Here is a 25,534-nt window from a genome sequence, read left to right as displayed (position 1 = left end):
AAAGTGCCTGGATGGCCTACTACTTCCAACATATGATGGACAATTTACCATCCCATCAGGCCCCAGTAGAGGATTTGTGAATGGCAGTAAAATGATGCAACTCACACTGGAAAGTCGCATGATAATGAAAACATGGCAAATGTAGCACGTCCAGATTACATTCATACTATATAGAACTTTTTAACAGTTGCAAAGTAATTCAAAATAAGTACCTATATGCGATTTTGGATGCAGCTATTGTCTAAGCATTCACAACCAATTCATTGAAAACAGAAACAAGGGACTGTCTTATGAGAGTCATCTACAGCCAATTTGTTCAAAACATTGATTCATTCAGGAAAGAAACTAGTGTATTTATGAGTGAATCATTGAATCATTCATTCAATCAGTGTGCTCAATAACACTGATTCATTCAGGAACAAAACAAGTGCAACTGCATTCATGAGTGAGTCATTGAATCATTCACTCAAACTATAGACTACATTCAAAATACTGATTTGTAAAGTTAATATGTAATTTAAGGGAAACAGGTCAATTTAGCTCAAAAGCAATCATTTATGATTTTATAGGGAATTTGAAGAGACTCACTGTTTCACGGCAGCGATTCACTGAACGAGCCGTAAATCCAAAATATAGTGAAAACACTATTAAATAGCACAGTAACAAAGATCGGCAGTTTAAGACATTAACTTGTAAGCATAAAACACAAGATACTTCTCTTTTCAATATAAATTAGGCTTTATTTGATAAATCTAAGACATGTAAACTAATCTAACACATGAACACAAGCATTCACACGTTGCAGAAAGAGAGAAAGTGAGGAAAGGATGAGTTTAAGAGAATGAAAATGTGATATCCCAAGTTTACAGCAATATGTGCTATTGCATGAACCATCAATCACTTAATTAACCCTCGCATTGAGTTTCTCAATGAGGCTAAAATTTATATTAAATACACCAGCTCAGAAATAATCTGGAAGTTACTTGCTTGCGTTGCCCTGATGTCTTGGGAAGCCAATCGTTGGCCGTTGGCTGGAGATGGTTTCAGTTGCTAGTTGAGGTTTGAAGCGGGTGCAGTCGAACTAGACTTTGTGGCAAACTTAACTTTTGAACACAAAACTCAACGGAAAGAAAAGAAACTAAAATGAAAGAATAAAATGAGGTAACGAGACTAGGTGGTTTTTCTTCTCATCGTGGTGTTAAGTAGCAGCTGCATGCAGGCCAGAGCACTCTCAAAGAGCGCTAAAAGCAGCGTCAAAACGTGGTGGTAAAAGTTGAAGCAACCAGAGAAAAGAGAGCGAGAAAATTTGATGGTGTGCTGAGTTTTTAAACTCAGCTTTCGGACCCGTCCCAATGGATGTCTTGACCAATTAGAAATTATTTTAGCTAGGGGTGTTGCTCTGTTTCTTCCCCATCATAAATACTGTATCAGTCACATGGTCCGAATTTTCCCGCTCTTGTAAAATAGAATTTTGGACATGATTTCTATAACAAGACTATGATACATTTGACAAAGAATTGATTGGAAGAAACATTTAAAGCATGAATCTCCAAACTTATACATACCAAACACGAATATAAATCCTTAAAGTCGTTCAATCGTTCAACAAAATACTTCTCTTTTCAATATAAATTAGGCTTTATTTGATAAATCTAAGACATGTAAACTAATCTAACACATGAACACAAGCATTCACACATTCACACGTTGCAGAAAGAGAGAAAGTGAGGAAAGAATGAGTTTAAGTCAGGGTGTGTGTTCACGGTGTGTGTGTGTTCATTGCTGTGTGTGTGCACATTGGATGGGTTAAATTTAAATGCAGAGCACGAATTCCGAGTATGGGTCACCATACTTGGCAGTATGTCACGTCACTTCACTTCACTTCACTTCAATAGTTATTAAAAGACATACATAATATGTGATTAAAACATAATAGTTAATTGTGTGGGTTACATACATGATATGGAGTTATGCATAGAAATTATTAGTTGCTCATAAGTCATTTAATATGATTTTAGGTTCACATGGGAACATTCTGTGGAGAACTAAAAGACATGTTCTGCGAAGACCAGAGAGGTTAAAATGTCTCCTAAGGAATTTCAGTCTCAGTCTTTGTCTTGTAGTTGGTTGAAGCCAATCCAAGAAAGTCTGCAGCTTGTGATTTCTATCACAGATCTACATGTGCTGGTCACATCTCTTTGACCATTAATCTTGATTACTTGCCCCCAAATTTGACGATCTCCTTTCTGAGTTGGACTTGTCAATAAGTATTCTTTTGTCTTAATGCTGTGAGCTGCTCAAAGCTGCTAGTTGGACTTGCTTGCTTCAGACTAGTGGGAGCTAGGGATCTGATTTACGACGTCCTGTTGCCTTGGGGCCTCTTTGGAATTTCGGCTCCTCATGTTTCGATGTTCTGATCGAATCTTAAATTTGTCTGATTCGGCCTCTGAACTCCTACAGATTAGAAGAAAACACCCCCACTGCACTGTGTGTTGTCCAGAGACGTGCAGTTCATTCTGCTTCGACTGGAATTATTTTCATTACCGGTGTTTTTTTGTGAACTATTAATTTATTACTTATTAAAGTATTGTGTAAAAGCCGTAATAATGAACATCAGCACTCTTGCTCGTGTGATACTGCTTAAAAATAGAAGCGTAATGAATCTCTGCAGAGATTCTCTTTCATATCTCCACTGCCCAAAACTGTCACTGATGTTATAACAGCCTAATTTGCAAACATATCTGATGCAGTCCGCAACTGTTACATTACAACAGAAAAATGTTGTCTGAAAACATAACAGCACTTTGTTTTTATTTTACCACTGTTCGATTCTGACAACTGTGTAAACTGCCCACACAATTTAATTGCAGTGCAAACGGCTAAAAATGATTTGAATATTCTCAAACGGAATGTTGTTCTCTTTTGGAGCCTGTGGGCAGAATTACAAGGCCATGTTCTTGTGCACCCCCAGCCCTGTGTTGTCAAGCACACTCAATTCCATTTGGCAGTGAGTGATCAATATCTCCCTCTGTCTCTCCCCTCCCCCCTCTCTTCTTCCATACTGCACATTTATATCTCCCTCATTGGCATAAAGATATGGACGTTATAGCAACCCACAGCTCATTGGTTAGAAATGGTAGTTATTTTTAGAGCAGCTTAATGGAACAATAGTCATTCCTCTCTCTTTCTCTCTCCCTCGCTCTCTCTGTGCACATTCTCTCTTTTGGGCACAAAGGTCATGGTGAAATGGATTAGATTTTGTTGTTTGATTTATATCTGTTGTTATTATGTCCCTTTCAAAATCCCATTCCAGTAAAATGCTGATCTGCACCGCATATGAATTTTCTGCTATATGCAGAATATTATGTCCACAAACAGAATATACTAGATAAACTATATCTTATTTCTTTCCGTAGCCCACTTTCTCATTAGAACACCTTGTCATTAAATTCTTTTTTCCATAATACTTCTCCATCTGAGTGTCTGTGGAGGTGTAGTAGCCTGGGGCTTTGGGGACCCTTGGGATTTACTACTCCATCCCAGGAATTTCTCTCTCTCTCTCTCTCTCTCGCTCGCTCGCTCACTCTTCTTTTATTTTTTTATTTTTTTAACTATGGTCCTTTTCTATTCACATGCGAGAAAAAAAAAGAAACTAGTGATTTGATATCTGTGCTGAGGGAATGTAAAGGGACCCTCTGTCTCCATCGTGGCATACAGTATATTTGTGTTGCTAAAATGAGTAGTAATGCAGACGGGAAATGCACCAGCTTTACAAGGGCGTTGAGTTGTCCCTCAACCCATGAAGCAACCATCTGTTTGGGCTTTAAGCTCTTTTGTATTAAAGCTGTAATAGCAAAAGGTCATTCCGGGAATGACATCAATAAACTTGTGAATTAATGCAAAACAAAAGAGGGAAGCGATACCTCTGTACTCGAGGGTACATCTGGGTCCACCTAATCTTCTGCTATGGAAACAAATCAATTAGAGCCACTGCAATTATGTCTGATGTGAACAATGAAGAACTGAATTTTGCACAGACACATTTTAATGAATGAGTGGAACCCATGTAGAGGATGGAACATCCATGTCGCGTGTTGCACATCTTAGATTAAAAATCTGAAATGCAAGTCTATGAAATTAGTCCTACTCTTTTCCGGTTCAAAATCCACATGATAAAACTTAATCAACCATGCCTGAAATGCAAGCCCCAGTGCTTTTGGCAAGAAAAACAACAAATAAACTATCCATGTGAATATTGGGAGTAGAATAATAGAAATGTCAAATGGAATAATCCTTTGTCACTGATATTTCCCCCCTGACCATGAAAGGTCATGGCAGATCACTCAATTAGATGGCCCGTGGCCTGAAACCTTTCTATCCTGGTTCAAGCAGAAATACTCGCATACTCAGAGCTCCCCCTGCTGTTTCTTTGAAGCAGCTACAAGTGTGCCATCAGCCCACTGGTGCCAAGAATCCTGTCAAACTAGACCAGAGAGAATAAATCTGTATTTATTTGAGTAAAAAAAAAATCCCATTAATTTGTTATCATTTTGCTTTAAGACTATGTTCACTGGTACATCACACTATAAATGACCACTTGAATGTTTTTGCACCATTTAAAAAAACAAAAAAAGCATGCAGTACAACACAATATGGAACTTTGTGTTTTTCAGCTAATTTTCATATCCGCTTTGCATCCATGCTCATGAAATTATTCCAGGTTACACACTTCAGTCATTTCTGTTCCCGCATGGAAGCACAATGTTTGATCAAAACAAGTTTGGGCAGATTTGGGACAGTGACATTCAGGGAGAAAGACACTGTCTGATCCCTGCTCATGCATCCTCTTCTGTGTTCACATCAGTCTGTTTACTTACAGGTGTGTGCCACATAAAATAACTATTCATACACATGGTAACTGTAGAAAAGCATATTGAGAATGCATATGTTTATTTAACGAATGTCTTTGTGAAGTGAATGAAGATTGAATAAGCATAGGGTTAGTCTAAAAGTACAATGTGGAAAGTGTACTTGTGTGTGCAATTGCTAGAGATGCACAATATAGCTGATATTATCAGTACTATACGGGATTATTATAGTTTACTGAAACTAAAACAATTTTTGTCACTTTGAAATAATATATATACGTACATGTAAACTAGGTCACAATATTAATAAAAACTATAGTATCTCAGTGATACTAAAATATCCCTGGTATAATATCAGTTATAGGCTGATATTAGAGATTTTAAAAATGTATTGTTCTATCAGGCCCTTTATATTTGGAACCCCTAAAAGTTCTATATAGAACCCACCTTCTTTTCTAAACATGTACATGATAATTTTCTCATATTTTTACAGTATATCAGTGTTATATTAGTTATTGGCTGTTACGTTCTGAGCTGAATTAGTATCTGAGATTTGAAGGTTGAATGTGACATTTTAAAGGATATACAGGTGTAAAATATGAAGAAAGCCTATTGAATATAAAGTTTGTTTTTAGGGGTAAGAATGTCACCCTCTCAATTTAACACAGAATAGCTTCTTGTTAATTTATGAACATAAAACTGAACTTTGATTTTTGTGATTTTTTAATTTGTGTTCTAAAAATTGACAACAACATGGTGCCCTAAAGGTTATTGGTCATGGGGCACAGACGAAACACATTGTAACAACTCAAGGCCTAAACGTTTTGGTTAAACTGATGGAGGCCACAACTGCATCTGACATCACAATTATTAACTGAATAAGAGTAAATTCATTAATACTGAGTTTGTGAATTAGTAATTTACTAATGTAACAAGCAAATGGTCTTCTAACTGTACTCAGTCAAGTCTTTACAGTACATCTTAGAACTATGCTAGGTTCTAATATGAACCTTTTACAACAACAAAGGTTCTAAATATAACTGCCAAATAACCAGTGGATCATTAGAGATCCTTTAAGTTCAACTTTGAACCTTTTTGATAGCTAGAAGTTCATATTTGCACTTTAAAGTTCTAAAAGGTTCAATCTAAAGGTTCAATCTCTTCTAAGAGTGTAGATATTTCTAAATGGATTGTTGAGATTAAATATAAAATTTGACATGCTCATTTACCCATATTCTTACATTTCGATTATTATTGTTGTCATCCCTCATTTAAATTGAATCCTTAAAAATACAATTAATTTAATGTTAATTGTAATCATTAGCAAATCTCAAAATAAATATCAAATTTGTACTGTACATTTATAATGTTGTGATACCTAAATTAATTTTGATACTAAAATTTACAATGATTGATTTAAATTTATACTATTTATTTTCTATTTATGTAGACACATATTGCTTGAATATTATTATTATTATTGTTACTGATCATAACATCAAAATAATAATCTTTAGAAATTCTGGTATGCATTTTTAAGAAAAATATTTCATACTAATATGGTGTATTTGATTACACTTAATTTTAAGGACCAATTCTCACTATTTACTAGTTGCTTATTAGCATGACTATTACTAGCATATCAGCTGTTTATTAGTACTTATAAAGCACATATTAATTCCTTATTCTGCATGATCATATTTTAGATCCCTTAATCCAACCTCATACCTAAACTTAACAACTAATTTACTAACTATTAATAAGCAGTAAATAAGGAGTTTGTTCAGGGAAAACTCTTAGTTAATAATGAATATGTGTTTATTATTCTAACGTGTTACTCTGTATTTCTAATGCAATAGTGAAAGAAAGACAGATAGAGAAAGTGTTATGTGAGGCTTAGAGGTATGAGGATAGAAAATCATTAGCTCAAGTATTAAAAACAATAGCAGTGAATGGACCGTCCTCATCATGAGAGAGAGAGAGTGTGTGTGTGTGTGTGTCCACGCTTGTTGCTCATGTTTGTTGTTCTATTTTAGACTGATAGGATTTGTGACTGATTGTTATAATCTGCCTGTTTCAGGCCCAGGGGAGAGCTATTAACATATTAACATCTGTATCTTGTTTATTTGTCATGCTATAATTTCCCTCTAATCAAGTCTTAATAACGACAAGAGGATTGAGGGATTAGCTGTCTGATGGGCATTGTGCGAATCTTCTTGCTGATTACTGGAGTGAAACACTTCATTTAGCGTGACACACTAGGTTGACTACCTCAATTAACCATTCACCATGATGTCAGAGCATGACGATTTGCGCATCGAGTGTGTTTGAATATGACGCACTTCACCCCCAGCTTTAAACGAGGAGCCAACATAAATGTTCACATCCTCATTAAAAATTTTGCTATGTAATGTGACACTACTATCAGCTTTCCATAAGCGACAGAGCGATTTAAATAACTAAGTCTTTATACTGACCCCAGTGCTATCTTTGTGTCGTGAACCTGGCACGCCTTTAAATTGCGCTCATTTGTGTAATGCAGTGGTGCCCAATCCTGTTCCTGGAGATCTAACTTCCTGCAGAGTTCAGCTCCAACCCTGATCAAACACACCTGAACCAACTAATTAGGATCTGAAGGAGCACTTGATAAGTACAGATAGGTGTGTTTGATAAGGGTTGGAACTGAACTCTGCAGGAAGGTAGATCTCCAGGAACAGGGTTGGGCACCCCTGGTGTAATGCAATCGGTGATTGCTGTCGTTTCTTTCACAGACAGCTGAGGGCGCTGCAGCGCCTTTCAATCCACACATTTATTAAACAGCCTCTTCGGTAGCTAGGAGTAATTTGATTTCAGCCATCTAAAAGTCATAAAGTGAAATGAGAACTACATCTCTTTATACAACCGTTACTATTGAGAAAATACAGCCAATAAGTCCAATTATATGTCTTTCTTCTGTGGTAGCCTACTACACATTTGTGGACCCACAGCAGCGACACTACACTGTAGCAACATGCAAGATAATATGAGTACAACTACTTATGTGACCTTAACAAAAATGGGAGTGTTGGTAAAACCATTGTGCTGCATTATGTACAATGAATTGTTGAATGTGCCATGGTACTTTGGATCTTACCATGGTATTCTTTTCTACTGTTCCTACTGTTTACTTCACACAATTGCATGCCTTTTCAATGTAAACAAACAAGATTTTGACTTTTTAGTCATGCACAGGTGTGGATCCTCTCTATTCAGAAGACAAACAACGTCAATGCTTCAATGTACTGTTTTAGAGGCTTTGAAGCTGCTGGGTGGAGCTGCATATGCTAGTTGCGATGGGGGATGTTAATACTTCCTTGCGGACCAGTGGAATAGGTCATAAGTATAATAATCAGTAAAAATCAGTAAGTTCGCTTCATGTCAATGCCATGTAAACTGAGGTGTTGTTCAATAGAAGTAAATTTTCAGTAAGGTTTCCTTTTATGAAACCAAAGTGTCAGAGATTTCAATAGGTCACTTGATGAAACATCAGTAATGTTGCTGTTAAAGCCTAAATAAAATAACAATAACAATAATAAAAAAAAACTTAAATGAACATTAGCCATTGGCAATTAACTGTAATAAGTTTAGGATAACGTAGTAAAATGACTGAAATAAAACAAACTAAAATGTCTAAAAATATTAAAACACACTTAAATCAAATTGAAAAAATATTAATTGCATTAAAAATGTACTTTATTTGAAAGACATAAGAACAAATATGTCTGGCCTACATAATGACATGAGTACCCCCCCCCCAAATATCCAGTTAGAATCTCATAGAAATGACACTGTGCTTTCTGTTGTAAATGTCAGGTTGTATATGCTTACTCCTTACATGGCAATCGTTATGATGACAAGGGGGTTTTCAAGGAATGCAAGCAGTTCTTTTCGCCTGAACGTGGTTTCTCACGAGAACAGCAGAGTCTGTGGCTTTTCAGGTTTCAGAAATAATATCCTTTTTTGCATGACTACAAAGAGATGTACAGCATTGCTAAAAAGTTGTGTAAAGCAAGATAATGAAAGACCAATAGACTAGTTATATATTAAACTGCTGTTTGCCACCTGCTGAGCCCTGAATCTGCATATATAAGAGATACAGCTATCTATCAAAATAAATTTAAAACAAACATTAAACACAGGATAATACACCTATATAGTCCTTTATATTCTGTTCGTTCATCAGATAAAGAACAAAAAGCACCCATCCAGTCTTTCAAGTTTGAATCAGTTCATTCAACAGCATACATTTATTTCAGTGTTAATATTTAAAAGCATTCAATGTACAGACATATATACCTTCTGATATGACTAAACTGATTCTGATCATGTCAACTTATGTATCAGAATATCAGAAATAATTAAACAGTGTATGGAACTGGTCTGCCTACATGACATGTCAGTCATGTACTGTGTAGTATGCTATTCCTATAAAGCCACATTTATAGGAATACACACATGCTACATATTGTTAAACTTCTTAATTGCAGTATTCTAACAACATTCATCAAGCGTTAATATTCTCCTTCACTTTTCCATATAAGCTTATCACAAGGCTTCACTTCATGCTGACTGGCGTCCACTTGTTTACATGAAATCCAGTATAATTGTGTTTTTAAATGAACATTAAAAGCAGCTTTTGCGCACATCAAGGCCATACTCAGGACAGTTAACTACAAAACGACGCCCAAGCAACTCTACAGGAAATGATGAACTTTCACTTTAGCCAGGACATTGTAGACCCTTGATCTAGTTCTTCGTGCTAATCTCTGGAAGAGAGAAAAAAAAGTTTAAATCTGCATATAAATATATGTATATATATATAAATACAGATAGATATGATATAGATATAGATAAACTGTATATATATATTTATAATAGGGTTATACTGTTACATTCAGACTGGGATTTTTTTTATTCATTCTACAGGACTATGAAAAATTGGAATAGAATAAGGATCTGTGGACCCCTAATTTTCATGCCAACCACACATAGCTGATTTGTGAGGCAGTCATGTGAACATTAGATATCCATTACACCGGAACAATATCTCACTGTGCATCCATCAGCTTGTCATGCATGTGTTCTCTGTTGCTTAGCACAGAAGAAGTAGTGTGCTCATATGTATGTATGTGTGTGTGTGTGTGTGTGTGTGTGTTTGTTTTGATATACTTGTGAGGACCAGATGTCCCCACAAGGATAGTAAAGCCTGAGATTTTTGACTTTGTGAGGACATTTGGCCGGTCCTCACAAGGGAAATAAATTATTAAAAATACTAAATGAAGTTTATCTTAAAATGTAAAAATGCAAAAAGTCTCCTGTGAGGGCTAGGTTTAGGGGTAGGGTTGGTGTAGGGCATTAGAAAATATTGTTAGGCCAGTATAAAAACAATAGAAGTCTATGAAATTCCTCACAAGTATAGTAAAACAAACATGTGTGTGTGTGTGTGCATGTTATGTGGTTTATGAGGACCCAAATTTGGATAATGACATGGGTATGACAGAGGTATTACAATATGAAGGTGGTTTATGAGGACACTGCCTATGTCCCCGTAATTCAAAAGGCTTAAAAAACATACTAAATGGTGTTTTTTTGAAAATCTAAAAATGCACAAAGTTTCCTCTGAGGGCTAAGTTTAGGTGTAGGGCAATAGCACACACAGTTTGTTCAGTACAAACACAATACTGTGTTTGTACTGAACACGTTTGTTCCCCATAAACCACAAAAACCAACATGTGTGTGTGTGTGTGAGAGAGAGAGAGAGAGAGAGAGAGAGAGGGGTGGGGGAGAGAATTAAAGACAGAGGTAAGAGCGATGGAAAATGAGTGTACATGTCATTATATAAATACGTACGTGAGCCAAAAAAATAAAAATACATGCTGAAGAGAAAACAGTCTTGACATTAATAATTTGCTTAGTATTAGAGGAAAGTCAGAAGATCTTTCAAATGCAGTTATTGAGGAGACATATAATTGCCTAATCCGTTTGCATCAGTTTTACTGGTTAGTACTGATTCAGCTAATAAAAATTCATGACCATGGTTTGAATATGATTGCAGCATACTTGAACTAGTTGGGGATTTTTCATATAAAATGTAGGAAGTCGAAAATGATGTCTACTCTGTGTTTGAAAGGTTGCCATTTACGTTGTGTCTATTTACACTAAGTGCAATAGAAATAGCCCGCCTTGTTGGCAAAGGCTATTTACACTAACTCCGCCCACTAACGTGTGATAGCGTCAGTTTCAGCGGTATAGATGAGGCGCACGCTTTTTGATGCGATCGACTCGAGTTCGAGCCTTTTGCCGAACTTTTTTTCTCCCTTTTCAATTCTCATATCACATCAGAAAGGCATTTATCTTCAATTAATATGAAGGAAATAATCAAAAAGTTGAAAATAAAAGTATCAGGTAGGGTTAGGGTACACTGTAAAAAATGATCGTGATTTTAACGGTAAAAAACTGTGAAAATGCTACGGTAAAAACCTGTTACATGGTTAACGGAAAGTTCCTGTAACATTTACAGGGAAAAACCGTAAACTGACGTTCCCAGAATTCCCTGCATTCCATTTCAAATTCTGTTTGAATTTGACGTTTTTTTCTTTGAAATAACTATGTTTCTTCTTAGTTTTTTCTTATCGGTTATGTTTATTAGGGTTGTATGTTACATCTAATGTTGTTAAATTAATGTTTATTGCATATTTCAGTTTAATGAGTCTCACCATGATGGTGTTTAGTGCTTGTGTGAATGACACTGTGCACCTTCTGTATATTATATTGTTTAAAAGTAGCTTGTGATGGGCTTTGACTCATCATGTGACTTTCTCATCATCACCTGCATTTGATGAATATCAGTGTATTTCAAAGGAACAAAACAGATTTCAGTACTTTAAAACCTGTTAACTGTCACCCGTCCCCTCTGCGGGACACCTAAATTTACTTCACTATTTTACAATTAAATTCTAATCTAATCAAACTATACAAATGATATATCATTGGAAAGGTCTAAGACTCCTAAATAGATATTTTTCCACCTTTTTTGTTAAAAAAATATGTAGGAAAATTAATAGATTAATTTATGACAAGAGTGCACCTGAAAAATCTACATCATAACAGGAGTTCTGACATTTTTCCTAGTTGCCTTTTTCCCTATCACGCTTTAGAAATCATAAGAAATTATATAGTTGAAAACTTAAAATCTCAAAATTCATCCTTTGAAACCCATTTTAAAATCAGACATTGCATTACCATGGAAATGGTACATAAAAATCATGTTACAAAATGTTTTCGTTCATGAATTATAAACATTTAAGTTTGAATAGTGCTCTATAATCTCTATGTTCAAAACTGTGAGTGACAGTTAAGGGGTTTTAATAGGATGGTATATTAAGATTATATCAGTTAAAGAAATTACGGTATTTAACTGTAAATTTAAGTTAAATCCGTAAAACCTAAAACGTTGCTACCATATTTTTTACGGTAGAATTCTGGTAACCACAGCTGCCAGTTTTTTACCGTAAATTTTACGGAATTTTTTTTACAGTGATAGGTGTAGGGAGGGCTTTATTGTCCCAATAAGGTGGCATCCATTTAATAATTATAATTCACACTCAATACGTTATTATTGCGTACTGTTTTATAATGTACTACTGAGTTGCAGATAATTGCCACTATTTGCAATAAGTAGTAGGGCTATAAATATATATCGCTATTTAGCCTACACAGTGCAAATAGCCGCTGCCTTTTGTTTATTGTGGTATTTGCAGCTAATGGCTTGTATGAATCAATTTTATGAATTAAATCTGAGGTGAATAACATTATTTCATCATCATTTCAAACAAACAAGGAAAAAACTGCTAATTTGTGCTGAAAGTGAGAAGAGTGCTGGAGTAGCTCTGCTAAATTATTATTTATCTCTGTAAATTAGCACTAAGTTCACCCAAAAATTAAAATAAAATTTGCTGAAAATGTACACATCCTCAGGCCATTTATATCGGAACAGATTCTGAGAAATTTAACATGACATTATTTGCTCACAATGGATCCTCTGCAGTGAATGGTTGCCGTCAGAATGAGAGTCCAAACAGCTGATAAAAACAACACAATAATCCACAAGTAATCCACATGGCTCCAGTCCATCAATTAACATCTTGTGAAGCAAAAGGCTACAAAATATTGCATTCTCCAGTCATCTCATCTGAATAAGGAGGGAAATATGGGCAGATCAAGAGAGTCCAGAACAGTTCCCAAACAAATATGTCAGTAGTTTTTGGAGTGAGAGGACAACAGGGGATGGGCTTTTTTCACTGGAGGAAGCATTATTATGGATTATGGGCTCATTTCACTTCACAAGATGTTAATTGATTGACACGATTATTGCGATGCTTTTATCAGCTGTTCAGGCCTGAGGGTGAGTGCATTTTTAGCATACTTTCATGTTGTGGTGAACAATTCCTTTAACGTTCTGTTTCTAACAGACATGTAGGATATAAACAGAGAAATACTTCAGCTTACTCTGGTTACATCATCAGACTCTTTAGTAGCACTGCATCATCATGGCCTAAATTAGCCTGCTCAAAGTCTCATTTCAAAATGAGTAATATGCAGGCAGACCCAGGTGTCCCCTTGAGAGCTCTAGAAATAGACAGATCTATACACAATGCTGCAGCTAGTCCTAGATCAGAAGGAAGTGGGTTACTCTATTACTCTAACCCTTGCAGCACTCTATTGTATAGCGATACTAATACTGCTAAGAGAACTTGGACTATTTCCATTAAGCCACTGCACACTAAGCAGGAGCTTTTGTATAGTTATTGGTCATATGGAGATGAATCTTCAGTTTTGTTTAATTCTGGAAGTACTAACATGTTTGCATTCGGAAAATCCAGGTGGATTGATGCAACACAGACAATGAGACATTTAATCAGCTAATGTGAGGAGCCTAATCTAACTCCTCCTTTACAAAGAGGAGCCAAAGCCATTCATAAGCCATCTCATTATACTCAAATGAGGGTGCTCCGCTTGAACAAACAAAGAACAGAATACAATCTCCTGAAAATTTACCCATGGCCGATTAAAATGGATCCTGCAGTGTGGGCTTTACTGGAAGGCTGCCCTGACCACCCTGTCGCTCAGGGGCTGGGTGGGTCTGAAGTTGTCCCCCAGCATCCCGTCGTTGCCTTCTGGAAGCTCTGCTCCTTTAATATGGGACCTGAGACGACGAAACTCCTCAATCTGGGGCAGAGTAAAGTGTTGAATGTAAATTGAAAGAAGGCCAGCTTTCACCGGTGCACTGCAGTGGGTGGGTTAGATGAGCAGGGGCCAAAATTAACTCTTTCCACAGTGGGCACTGGTGGGCAAATTCACAAAATATACTGACCATAAATGTGACCCTGGACCACAAAAGCAGTCATAAGTAGCACCGGTATATAATAGCCAACAATACATTGTATGGGTCAAAATAATTTTTCTTTTGTGCCAAAAATCATTAGGATATTAATTAAAGATCATGTTCCATGAAGCTACTTTGTAAATTTCCTACTGTAAATATGTCAAAACTTAATTTTTGATTAGTAATATGCATTGCTAAGAACTTCATTTGGACAAATTTAAGGGCGATTTGCTCAATATATATATTTTTTAATTGTACAAAATGTATCTCAGCCAAATATTGTCATATTCTAACTCCATCAATACATACAGTGGTGTGAAAAAGTGTTGGCCCCCTTCCTGTTTTTTTTTTTTGTTTTTGTTTTTGTTTTGCATGTTTGTCACACTTTAATGTTTCAGATCATCAAACAAATTTAAATATTAATCAAAGATAACACAAGTAAACACAACATGCAGTTTTTGAATGAAGTTTTTTATTATGAAGGGAAAACAAAATCCAAACCCACATGGCCCTGTGTGAAAAAGTGCTTGCCTCCTAAACTTAATAACTGGTTGGACTACCCTTAGCAGCAACAACTGCAATCAAGTGTTTGCGATAACTTGCAATGAGTCTGTTACAGCGCTGTGGAGGAATTTTGGCCCACTCATCTTGGCAGAATTGTTGTAATTCAGCCACATTGGAGGGTTTTCGAGCATGAACCGCCTTTTTAAGGTCATGCCACAGCATCTCAATAGGATTCGGGTCAGGACTTTGACTAGGCCACTCCAAAGTCTTCATTTTGTTTTTCTTCAGCCATTCAGAGGTGGATTTGCTGGTGTGTTTTGGATCATTGTCCTGCTGCAGAACCCAAGTTCGCTTCAGCTTGAGGTCACGAACAGATGGCCGGACATTGTCCTTCAGGATTTTTTGGTAGACAGCTGAATTCATGGATCCATTTATCACAGCAAGTCTTCCAGGTCCTGAAGCAGCAAAGCAGCCCCAGACCATCACACTACCACCACCATATTTTACTGTTGGTATGATGTTCTTTTTCTGGAATGCTGTGTTATTTTTAAACCAGATGTAACGGGACACACACCTTCCAAAAAGTTAAATTTTTGTCTCGTCAGTCCACAGAGTATTTTCCCAAAAGTCTTGGGGATCATCAAGATGTTTTCTGGCAAAACTGAGACGAACCTTTATGTTCTTTTTGCTCAGCAGCAGTTTTTGTCTTGAACTCTGCCATGCAGGCCATTTTTGCCCAGTCTCTTTCTTATGGTGGAGTCATGAACACTGGCCTTAACTGAGGCAAGTGAGGCCTGTAGCTCTTTAGATGTTGTTGTGGGGTCTTTTGTGACCTCTTGGATGAGTCGTCGCTGCGCTCTTGGGGTAATTTTGGTCAGCCGGCCACTCCTGGGAAGGTTCACCACTGTTCCATGTTTTAGCCATTTGTGGATAATGGCTCTCACTGTGGTTCGCTGGAGTCCCAAAGCTTTAGAAATGGCTTTATAACCTTTTCCAGACTGATAGATCTCAATTACTTTCTTTCTCATTTGTTCCTGAATTTCTTTGGATCTCAACATGATGTGTAGCAAACACTTTTTCACACAGGGTCATGTGGGTTTGGCTTTTGTTTTCCCTTCATAAAAAAAACCCTTCATTTAAAAACTGCATGTTGTGTTTACTTGTGTTATCTTTGATTAATAATTAAATTTGTTTGATGATCTGAAACATTAAAGTGTGACAAACATGCAATAAAATAAAAAATCAGGAAGGGGGCCAACACTTTTTCACTCCACTGTACATCAATAGAAAGCTATTTTATTCAGCTTTCAGATTATGTATAAATCTCAATTTTTAAAAAAATTACCATAATGGTGGCGCTGGAGACTAAATGGTTCCTGATAGTTTCTCACCTAATTATTCACCTTAATTCTGAATTATTTTGCAATTAACGTGTCTTTTCTTCTCCACCAGTTTTTTCTGACTCTGCTGACCCAATGAGCATTTCGCTGCCCAATGGTCATGCCCTAGCTTTTTATTGCATTAGCATTGCCTCCTTCTCATGGGCATTTAATAATTTTTGACTTTTAGTCTGAGTTAAATCTCTTTTTTTGACTCATTTTATCTGTAAAAGAAAACTTGCCTAATAATTCGGCACACCTGAATATAAGGAGTTTTTGACTTCCAGCCTTCAAGGACAATTATATATCACAAAATGTAATAAGTAGTGTAACTTTTCAATTACTTTATTAAAGTAATGTAACTGATTACATTTGATTACTTTTTGATTACTTTTCTAAATTTCTAATGTTAATCATTTTCAAACATGTAAACCAGGCAAGGTTAACCTTACAGTACTACTCAACACTGATTACTGTCAGACTTTCAAAGTCCTTCATCACCTGAATTAAGATTATAATATTTTAATTTTAAAGGAGACATTGGATGCAAAATATCTTCATTTGCATATAAATCTGTTTTAGCAGTGCGTGGACACAAACACCCTACAATGATAAAAAATCACTCCTATTTTTTAATCCCCCAAAACCTAAACAGTCTCAATTATCAAGCCATTTTGATTTTGGAGTGAATAACCAGCACTCTCTTCCACCCTCAATACCATGACTGAGGTGAGACCCTTGAGCAAGGCACCAAACCCCCAACTGCTCCCCGGGCGCTGCAGCAATATGTGTGTATTCACTACTATGTATGTGCAATTGGATGGGTTAAATGCAGAGCACAAATTCTGAGTATGGATCACCATATCTGGCCACATGTCACTTCACTTCACTTCACTTTCACTCAATTTGTTTATGTCTGGCTGCGCAAATCATTTTACTCCAGACTTATTTCTGAATGAGGGACAATTCAAGGCAGGTTTTGTTAAAAAGTTAAAACTCAAGGATGGATCAGTACCCATTGTTCATGATCCAGCTGCACCTCCAGAAGTAAGTCTCACACTTTATATTTTTCATGATTATTTGCGAGTCGCATTTGTTATTCCACAGAAGAGGGGGCGGGTGAGCAGTGCTCATTAGTCATTAGTATGTAAAGAGATATGCACCGAAACGAGTCGCTGTGAACTGAGCTGTTTTTGACAAGATAAAAAGGGTTTTGTTTTTCACGATCACTTGAGACCATTTCGAAAAGACCCTAAAGAATCATACCAACTTGTGGAAAATGGGCATCCGATGTCCCCTTTGAAGCACAGCCACCACAAAATCAGACTTACTTTGAGATCATTCTGAGGTTAAATACAGATTTAAAATCATAACAAGAAATAGTTTAATAGCTATACTGTTTTTTTTAATCAAATCTTTGCATAGCTATGACAGGAAACACTGGCATCTAACAATGCCTTAGAAAAAACAGTTAATCTTAAAAAAATAAAGCATATACATAAACCCATATAGGAAATACAAGAGTTATCGGATAAGCATGTTATAAACTTCTGAAACATTGGTGTTTTATATTTTAGAGCAGTCACTGCAATTTATGAAAAATCAATTAAATCTGTAGTTGGGAGTGTGTGTGAAAAAATAAGATGTAACCCCCTTTGTAATCCTTAACATTTTCATAAGTAACTGTAATTTAATTACACATTTTTTCTTAGTAACTGTAACTAATTAAAACTTAGTTTTTTTGTTAGTTACTCCCCAACACTGGGTACGTGCCACCCCTAGTTATCACAAATGACAGAACTGAAACATGGAGCACTCTCCAAGCACAGCTACGCAATATGCTTAGAAAATCTACATCAACATAACATCATTATGTTTGAATAGAGAAAAGATATCAATTTTCCTAGGCCAGACACATTTGGCCACTACTATATATGCTATATTTCATACATATTTGAGTAATAGCAATATTTAATAATAGCTGTGGAGGTATTACCTGCATCTGAGAGATGGTAAGGGGGTAACGGTAAAGAATCCAGGTGACGTTCTCACTACAGGGTGGTGTGGTTAAAGAGCCCTCATACACCCAGTAATCTCTTAAGAGAGGATCTGAAGGAGGCAGACAAATCAACAGAGACGTTGGAGATGTTGTCAGCAAAGATCAAATATCAAAACATGCAAATAAAATACAAATATCAGTATAACAGATTATGAATTTACCAGGCAGTAATGTGTTGGGGTTAAAACATGGAATTATTTTTGTCTTTCCCTGTACACAAAAAAAAAAAAACATTTTAGGTCACAAGCATATAAATCATATTTTTGGCTATAGTCTCTAGTGAGCCAGCTCTTCTGCTCACCTTATACTGCAGGTCCTGCAGGACGTCTGTGATGGCCTTCAGCCCAAGATGTTCCTTCCCAATCTGCATAGAACAAATTAGAGAACTAATTTCAGCCGACTGTAGAGACGCAATTAACAGCCTTTCTCTTGAAAGACTTTCTATATTTACACCACTAATACCATTTACACAACACTATTGGGTAGTTTTGTATATGTTCCGATGACCTCCATGTGGGGAAGTGTAATACCTGCACAAACAGGGCAATGATAAGAATGCCTTTTTTCTTGCCCATGGCCTCCTCCACGCCGTTGAATAATGTAGAGTTCCAGTGGATTAGATGAAGCTGTGAGAGATATTTATTACTAATTGAGTGATCTGCAATAAACCGAACTCTGAAATTAACATTTACAAAATATGCCAAATTATGAAGGTTGTGTTAAAAGACTGGTTTGACTTGCAGTTGTGCTAACAACTTGAGAAAACGTGATATGATAACAGACTGACAAACATGGTAACACGTTAAGAGCAGATCCTTATCTTTCTCCTTGTGTACAGAATACCAGGAGTAGGCGAGCAGGTGCCAGGAACAGGTGGTTTGAATAGATTGAATAAATCCCTCTTTGGAGCATGTGGTATTGTTGTTTTTGACATGGATTGAGCTCCCAGTTTATGGTTTTGTAGCTAAAAAGGCTTGCTTCCTTATAAGTCAAATGGATACAGCAGGTGATGTGCTGGTGTTACTTGCATTGCTTATGCAGAGTGAATTATGTGACCTGTTAATATAGGCCCAAAAAATAAATATGTGTTGTTTATGTGTGCGGTGTGAAGCAGGCTTGTTTTAGTCTGTCCCTCAAACAACAGAAAGGATGAGTAAGTGAGAGAACCAACAAGAGAAAATGAGGATGTATATGGCCAGAACTGGCTGAGTGACACTGACCTCCATAGGAAAAGCCTTGAAGTTGACAGTGTGTTCAGATCCCCTCTGGTTCTCTTTCCCCCAGTGGAAGCGCACCTCGCTCAGTTCATACTCATGGTCACTTGGGAGCGGACCCCCAGTCACAACTGAGACAGCATTACAAAGGTCACAGGAAAGAGAACAGGATGAAATGACATAAAACAAGCTCACTGTACATATAGGTTTCTCGCAGACAGCAGATTTATGTCATTTAACCTCTCCGTGACCTAGCAAAGCAAAACATCTTGTGATGCCACTAATGTGATCTTGGTTAAAGAGATAGCTCAGCCCAAAATGAAAATTCTGTCATTATTTAATCGCCCTCATGTTCCAGCTAGTGAGTAATCATTAAATCGATAAATGCAAGGCAGATACATGCCTGATATTTGCCATGTTTTAATTAGAAGAACTTCCGTTTTTGTGAAAACTACTATAAGATTACAGTATCAAGAAATTGCTAACATATAAATCTGATATTTTTACAAGACAAAAAATATGGGGAAAAAAACATCTTCATAAAACTAGCCCATCTGATCAGTGTTTTTTTTTTTTTTTTGTACAATTGAGATACTAGTATAGTTTTTATTAATATTTTGAATTAGATCTAATTCAAAATTAATTAATTTTGTTGTGTTTTGGTCATTTTTATTAGTTTTTGTTGCTTTTAAATATCTATATAGTTTTTGGTCATTTTTATTTCAGTTTGTAATTTTAGTACATCAATTTAAAATAAATATAAATGAAACATTCTGCCTTTTAAAATAGCTGAAATAAAATAAGTTTACATTTTTTGTATTTCATTTTATTTTAAATCAGTAAACTTTTTTATTTCAAATAACAATTTTTGGTCGCACTTTATTTTAAAGTGCAATTCTCACTACTACAACTTTTGCCTCAATAAACTCCTAATTTGCTGCTTATTAATAGTTAGGATAAAGTAGGATTAGGGATATAGAATATGATCATGCAGAATATGTGCTTTATAAGTACTAATAAACAGCCAATGTGTTATTAATGCATATTAATAAGCAACTAGTTAATAGTGAGAATTGGTCTAAAGTGTTACCCAGTTTTTTAATGGTTTAGTTTTAGTTGAGTATAATAACCCTGCAGCTGACTTGTGTGCTATTATTATCTTATGTAAGCAAACAATATTGTGTGAACAAAGTAAGATGTTTTACACTCTAAAAAAATGCTGAGAACTGCTCTCTCCTGGAGAGGATGCAAAAAGCCCGCGCTCTGACTAACTCAGCGGCTGGGTTGAAGTAGCCCCGCATAGGGTTGTTTCATCTGAGGGAGGGGGAGGGGTGTGTAGTTTCAGCTGCCAGTGAGATTGACCCAGCCACTAACCAATGCCTGTGTAACAAAAACTACCCAACACTGGAAAAAAAATAACCCGACGTATGACCAAACATGCTCAACCCAGCGATTTTTAGAGTGTAGCAATCATCCACTGATAACATTTACTCCCTTTCGAATGCTAGAATGCAATTTTTGAATCTAAACTAAAGTTCTTTTTTGGTGCTTTTATGGCACTTTTTGCTGTTTTCTGTCGTATTTGGAACTTTAGCCAACTGTTGTTAAAAAAAAAAAACTATTTTGGTATTCAAATGAAAAAATAATGAGAAGAATTTTGAATGACATGTTGGTAAACAAGGCAGAAAGAGGAGGAAATAATGGCAGAATTATCATTTTTAGTGAACTTTCAGCATGTTATACCTGATTTGGACTTGAGCATGATCCTCACTGTATGACCGTCGTTAATGACTTCACAGTCCCTGCAAACGACATAGTTGGGGTTAAGCCCCACCTCCAGGAGCCGCGGGTCATAGCGGGCCTCCCTAGAGTTAAGGTTTATGGGGGACTGGTACTCTCCATTTGCCTCAGGAAACAGAAGACCCCATTCAACACCTGGAATCATGCACAAAAGACAAAAACGTCGATTCAATCAACCTTTAAATGGTGATAAAAGTTTATTCTAATGCAGTTATCAAAGCATACTTATCTTGCGGATAACACTGTCCTTGTTCATGAACCACTAGCCTGCTGCTCAACCTTGAAACTTCTGCACCAATCAAACTTTTGCACCGTGATACTTTGTGTCAGTTCACACATAAAATATTTGGCCTTGCCATAGATATAAACAGTGGTCCATATTTTTTCTCTCACTGTTGAAACTAAATAAAGGCTGCCAGCGCTCCAGTGCCTCAAAGTCATTACTGAGGGGTCCAACAGGAATAGCAGACACAGGGGGATACAGGATGTGCTCATTTTTTCCCTCTGCTGCTTTTCATCTCACCCTGTCTATATGTATTACTCACTCCTCTCTTCTTTGACTATTCACTATGCATTTGTTTGATCTAAAATCTCACTAGTAAAGAATCCATATTATATATAATAAATACTGTTAGAAATAATAGAAATAAAGCTTGGAAAAAAGACTCTCTTCACAAAAAGAACAATCCTGGTCTAAATACAATTTTTTAACATAATAAACATGCATTTATGCAATTATGCACTTTACAAGTTAAAATATAGAGAGCTGATTCAAAAAAAATATATAAATAATGTTCTGAAGTGGTTATAAAGTGACAGCATTGTGTGTGGTCACAGATCACAGTTGTCTAATTTTGTCTGGGTATTTAAAGAATCGGTAGTATATATGTATTTCAGGCAAACTGAGACGGAGTTGTTTTTAGAGTAATTCCTGATCATGGGTGTGACAATAAAGTTTCATGTTTCACAAAGAGGAGAATTAGCCAGTGATTCTCTCATTGAATCCTTACCTTCTTCATAGCCCCATTCCAGCTCATCTTTGCCAGGGTAGTTATCGGTCTCCTCAATAACATTATCTGCCATGTCAACTGAATTTTCTCTCTACAGCTTTCAGAACAACTTTCGTTCTGTCCTGAGAAGATGCCAAAAACTACTTATTTCTGTCCCTGGTTTCAGGGTGAAGTCTTCCTTGTCGTTTTCTCACTTCCCTCCCATACAACATAAAGAAAGTGGTCTATAACAATACAAGTGGAAGTGACTAAACTTGTAAGCCTCAAAGACTCAATGTCCACGCTGAAACTGCAGCCAACAGAAACAGGTCGTCATTCCATTGAAAGTGATGAGTTTTCTTCTCCTGTGCTCTTCTAGGAAAGTTGTCCTCTCTGTACCAAACAAAAGTAAGTTCACAAACTCACTCTCTTAGCTACTACAGCCCACACGGTTCCCCCACAAGCCATCTGATTGGCTGCGTGCAGTGACTCTGAAGCCTCTGATGTAGCACCATAGAAACAGCTCAGCAGTCTGGCCTGGTTTACAGTCAGGCCACGGGAAGCACAGTGCACATTGGCAGGAATGCAGGAGTGATGTTGCTCTTGGAGAGTTCCTCCTACAATGGAGGAAATGGGTGTGGTTAAATAAAAACACCCACCAGGGGGAGGGTGAAGAAGGAGAGACTGCAGAGAGGGAAGGTCTGTTATTGTTTGCTTTGCACATTACTGATGGTGTTTTCAAGGTAAGGATGAGAGGGGCCCATACGGTGCTTTGCCCTGGCTGATGGTTAATATTCTAGCTTGTTCTTTCCTGTCCACCGGTGAAACAAAAGACAGCTCTACCAGCTTTAATCAGAAGTTTGCAGGAGACCTTGTTGTTTGTCGGCACAGTCAAATCTTATTTTGATTCTACAATGCTAAATGTTATTTTATCAGCGGAACAACAGTAGCTTATGCTATCAAGAACTGTTTGAGCTTCCACTAAATGGATTTATGAAAGTCTCCTAATTGCACTGATTGACCCAGATAAAAACTGTAACAACTGGAGGAGGTGAACACTATGGTGCATTGCCTTGAAATTCTATACTAAGTAACTACTTTGACCCTAATTTTCTAAAATTAAAGGCACCACATTACACAAAAGTGCAATCACTACCTAATTAATTATAAGTAGGTCGTTTTACTCCCCAAAGCTCAGGGACTAGAACAGGGTTGTCATGTGACCTCAGCATCCTCTATATTAAATTGACGTTTTTAACATAAGATATATTGTGAAATCTGCATTAGCACGTATCAAAACAAGCATTTATCAGGAAGGTTTGTCTGGTATAGTTTTCAGCAGGATTGAGGAATTTGAATTCATTTCAATACTCTGAATAATTATTTCACTGAACAATATAATTCTTGTTTGAGCGCAGGTTCATCAGATTACAGGACTGTCCTCTAGTGGACATTACAAGACATGACAGTCTGCTCAGAGTCTGGGAATACAAGTGGTTTGGTACATAACTATGATTAACCGAATAATGTGTTCATTTCTGACTCACCTTTGACCTTGCTTATGAAACGAGTGGTGGCAAACAAATCCACCTCAAAAAAACCAAAAAAAACACCTTGTCATTGTCTTCGTTTCCAGCTAAAATACGAGTCCTTTATCCATAATATTGCTTAAAAAAAGTAATCTTGTCTCACTCAGGAGAGAAATATGCACAGATTAAGCAAAAACAGTATAAACTAGTTATAAACAAATATGTCAGTGGATTTTGATGTGAGAGGGCAACATGGACTTCTGGAGGAAGCATTATTATGTATTATGTACTCTTATTTTGTCCAGAAGTGATCGTTTAAAGTTAAAACGTCTTAATGATGGATTTGTTCCTTATAAACACAGTTCTTTTCACAAGATGTTAATTGATGGACTATAGTCGTGTGGATTACTTGTGAAATATTGTGATGTTTTTATCAGCTGTGTGGACTGTTCCGACGTCACCCATTCACTGCAGAGGATCCAGTGGTGAACAAGTGATGTAATTAAAAATTTCTCAAAATCTTTTCTCATGAAGAAAACTCATCTATATCTAAGATGGCCTGGGTTGATTAAAATTTAAACAAATATTCAATATTTGGGTGAACTATACCTTACCTCCAAATTTTCTTCCAAGACTAAATGTGAAGACATGGTACGTAAGTCTATACAGAATTTTCCAGGGGAAGTCCATTTATCTCAGGTCATTTATCTTAATAGTTCATTAATATCTAAGGTCAAGGTATTTCTCTCATCTCTGATACCTTAAACAACTGTCTTTAGGGTAAAGTTCACAACATGGTGTATTCCTCTCATTAGATAATTACATATATATCTTGCATTGTCCTAATAAATTAATTTAAATGGAGATTGGTAACAGGAGGTTTGTAGACTAGACATTGCCTGCCCTTTCACGCATGAGATGGTTTTGAGTCCAGAACCATCCAGCAATGTGGTCCAGAGCATAGCACTTAACCTCAAATAGCACCATTGGCACTGGAGTACGGTTAACCGTGCACTTTGACTCCTGTGTCAGTCTGAACAAGAACAACCGTGCTTTTCAGTTTGATGGATAGGCTTTGCTGACGTAAAAATTTATTCTTGCAACTGTGTGTATGATCAAGAAAAGAAAACATTATTACTGCATCGCTGGAATATGGGGATTGCTAAAATAATTCACATTTATCTAATTTATTTAATTATTTGCATCTGTACACTGTAAAAAATGTCAGACCTCCCCAACTCAAAATTTTCTAGCGTACATCTACATTTTTACAATTGGCCCAATTGAATTTATGCTAACTGAATTTGATCAATTGTGGCAACAGTCAGTTACTTTACTTACTTACTTTTGTCATTTAGCAGACGCTTTTGTCCAAAGCGACTTACAAATAAGAAAAAGTAACTAAAACTAAAAAGTTACAACTCTATAAATACTATCTACCCACATATTTAAGAAAATAAAGAAATTAAATAAAATTAACACATGCATATAACAACAACATTTCAATAATAAACATATCAATGAAAAAATTAAATAAAAAGCTACTACTATCCCTTGCCGGTGTCCCTGCCCGGTGGAGTCGCACGGTAGAGTCGATGGTCTTTACACTCTTTACTTTTTTACTTTTGTCATTTAGCAGACGCTTTAACATTGGCTTAATGAGAAATAATATGTTGAGCCAATTGGGAAAAAAAGAAGTCTACCAACCCAAGTTATTGGCCCAATTAAATATTTTAAATAGTAGTAGCATACATTTTTTGTTTTACCT

General features: G+C 36.4%; 1 protein-coding gene across 1 annotated transcript; it reads right to left on the bottom strand.

The window, feature by feature from the left end:
• Positions 1-8,584: 8,584 nt before the first annotated feature.
• On the bottom strand, positions 8,585-22,830 carry LOC306881528 (carbonic anhydrase-related protein-like). The gene is made up of 9 exons (XM_079435683.1): positions 22,259-22,830; positions 21,192-21,383; positions 19,455-19,579; positions 18,765-18,860; positions 18,536-18,598; positions 18,396-18,444; positions 18,172-18,284; positions 13,965-14,135; positions 8,585-9,673 (listed from the first exon to the last, which is right to left on the bottom strand). The coding sequence occupies exons 1-8, from the start codon at positions 22,329-22,331 to the stop codon at positions 14,001-14,003; spliced, it is 846 nt and encodes a 281-aa protein (XP_079291809.1). The 5' UTR covers positions 22,332-22,830; the 3' UTR covers positions 8,585-9,673; positions 13,965-14,000.
• Between the last annotated feature and the right edge of the window lie 2,704 nt (positions 22,831-25,534).

Source organism: Barbus barbus, assembly GCF_936440315.1.
Source record: "Barbus barbus genome assembly, chromosome: 15".
Taxonomy (NCBI): domain Eukaryota; kingdom Metazoa; phylum Chordata; class Actinopteri; order Cypriniformes; family Cyprinidae; genus Barbus; species Barbus barbus.
The sequence above is the reverse complement of the archived record's forward strand: the minus strand, read 5'-3'. Positions and strand labels throughout refer to the sequence as shown.

Excerpts from the sequence above, each read along its gene's own strand:
- LOC306881528 (XM_079435683.1), bottom strand. The coding sequence starts at position 22,331 with ATGGCAGATAATGTTATTGAGGAGACCGATAACTACCCTGGCAAAGAT. Across the intron at positions 21,384-22,258 it reads GGAATGGGGCTATGAAGAAG|GTGTTGAATGGGGTCTTCTG; the intron begins GTAAGGATTCAA and ends GCATGATTCCAG. Across the intron at positions 18,599-18,764 it reads TCATTGCCCTGTTTGTGCAG|ATTGGGAAGGAACATCTTGG; the intron begins GTATTACACTTC and ends TGTTCTATGCAG.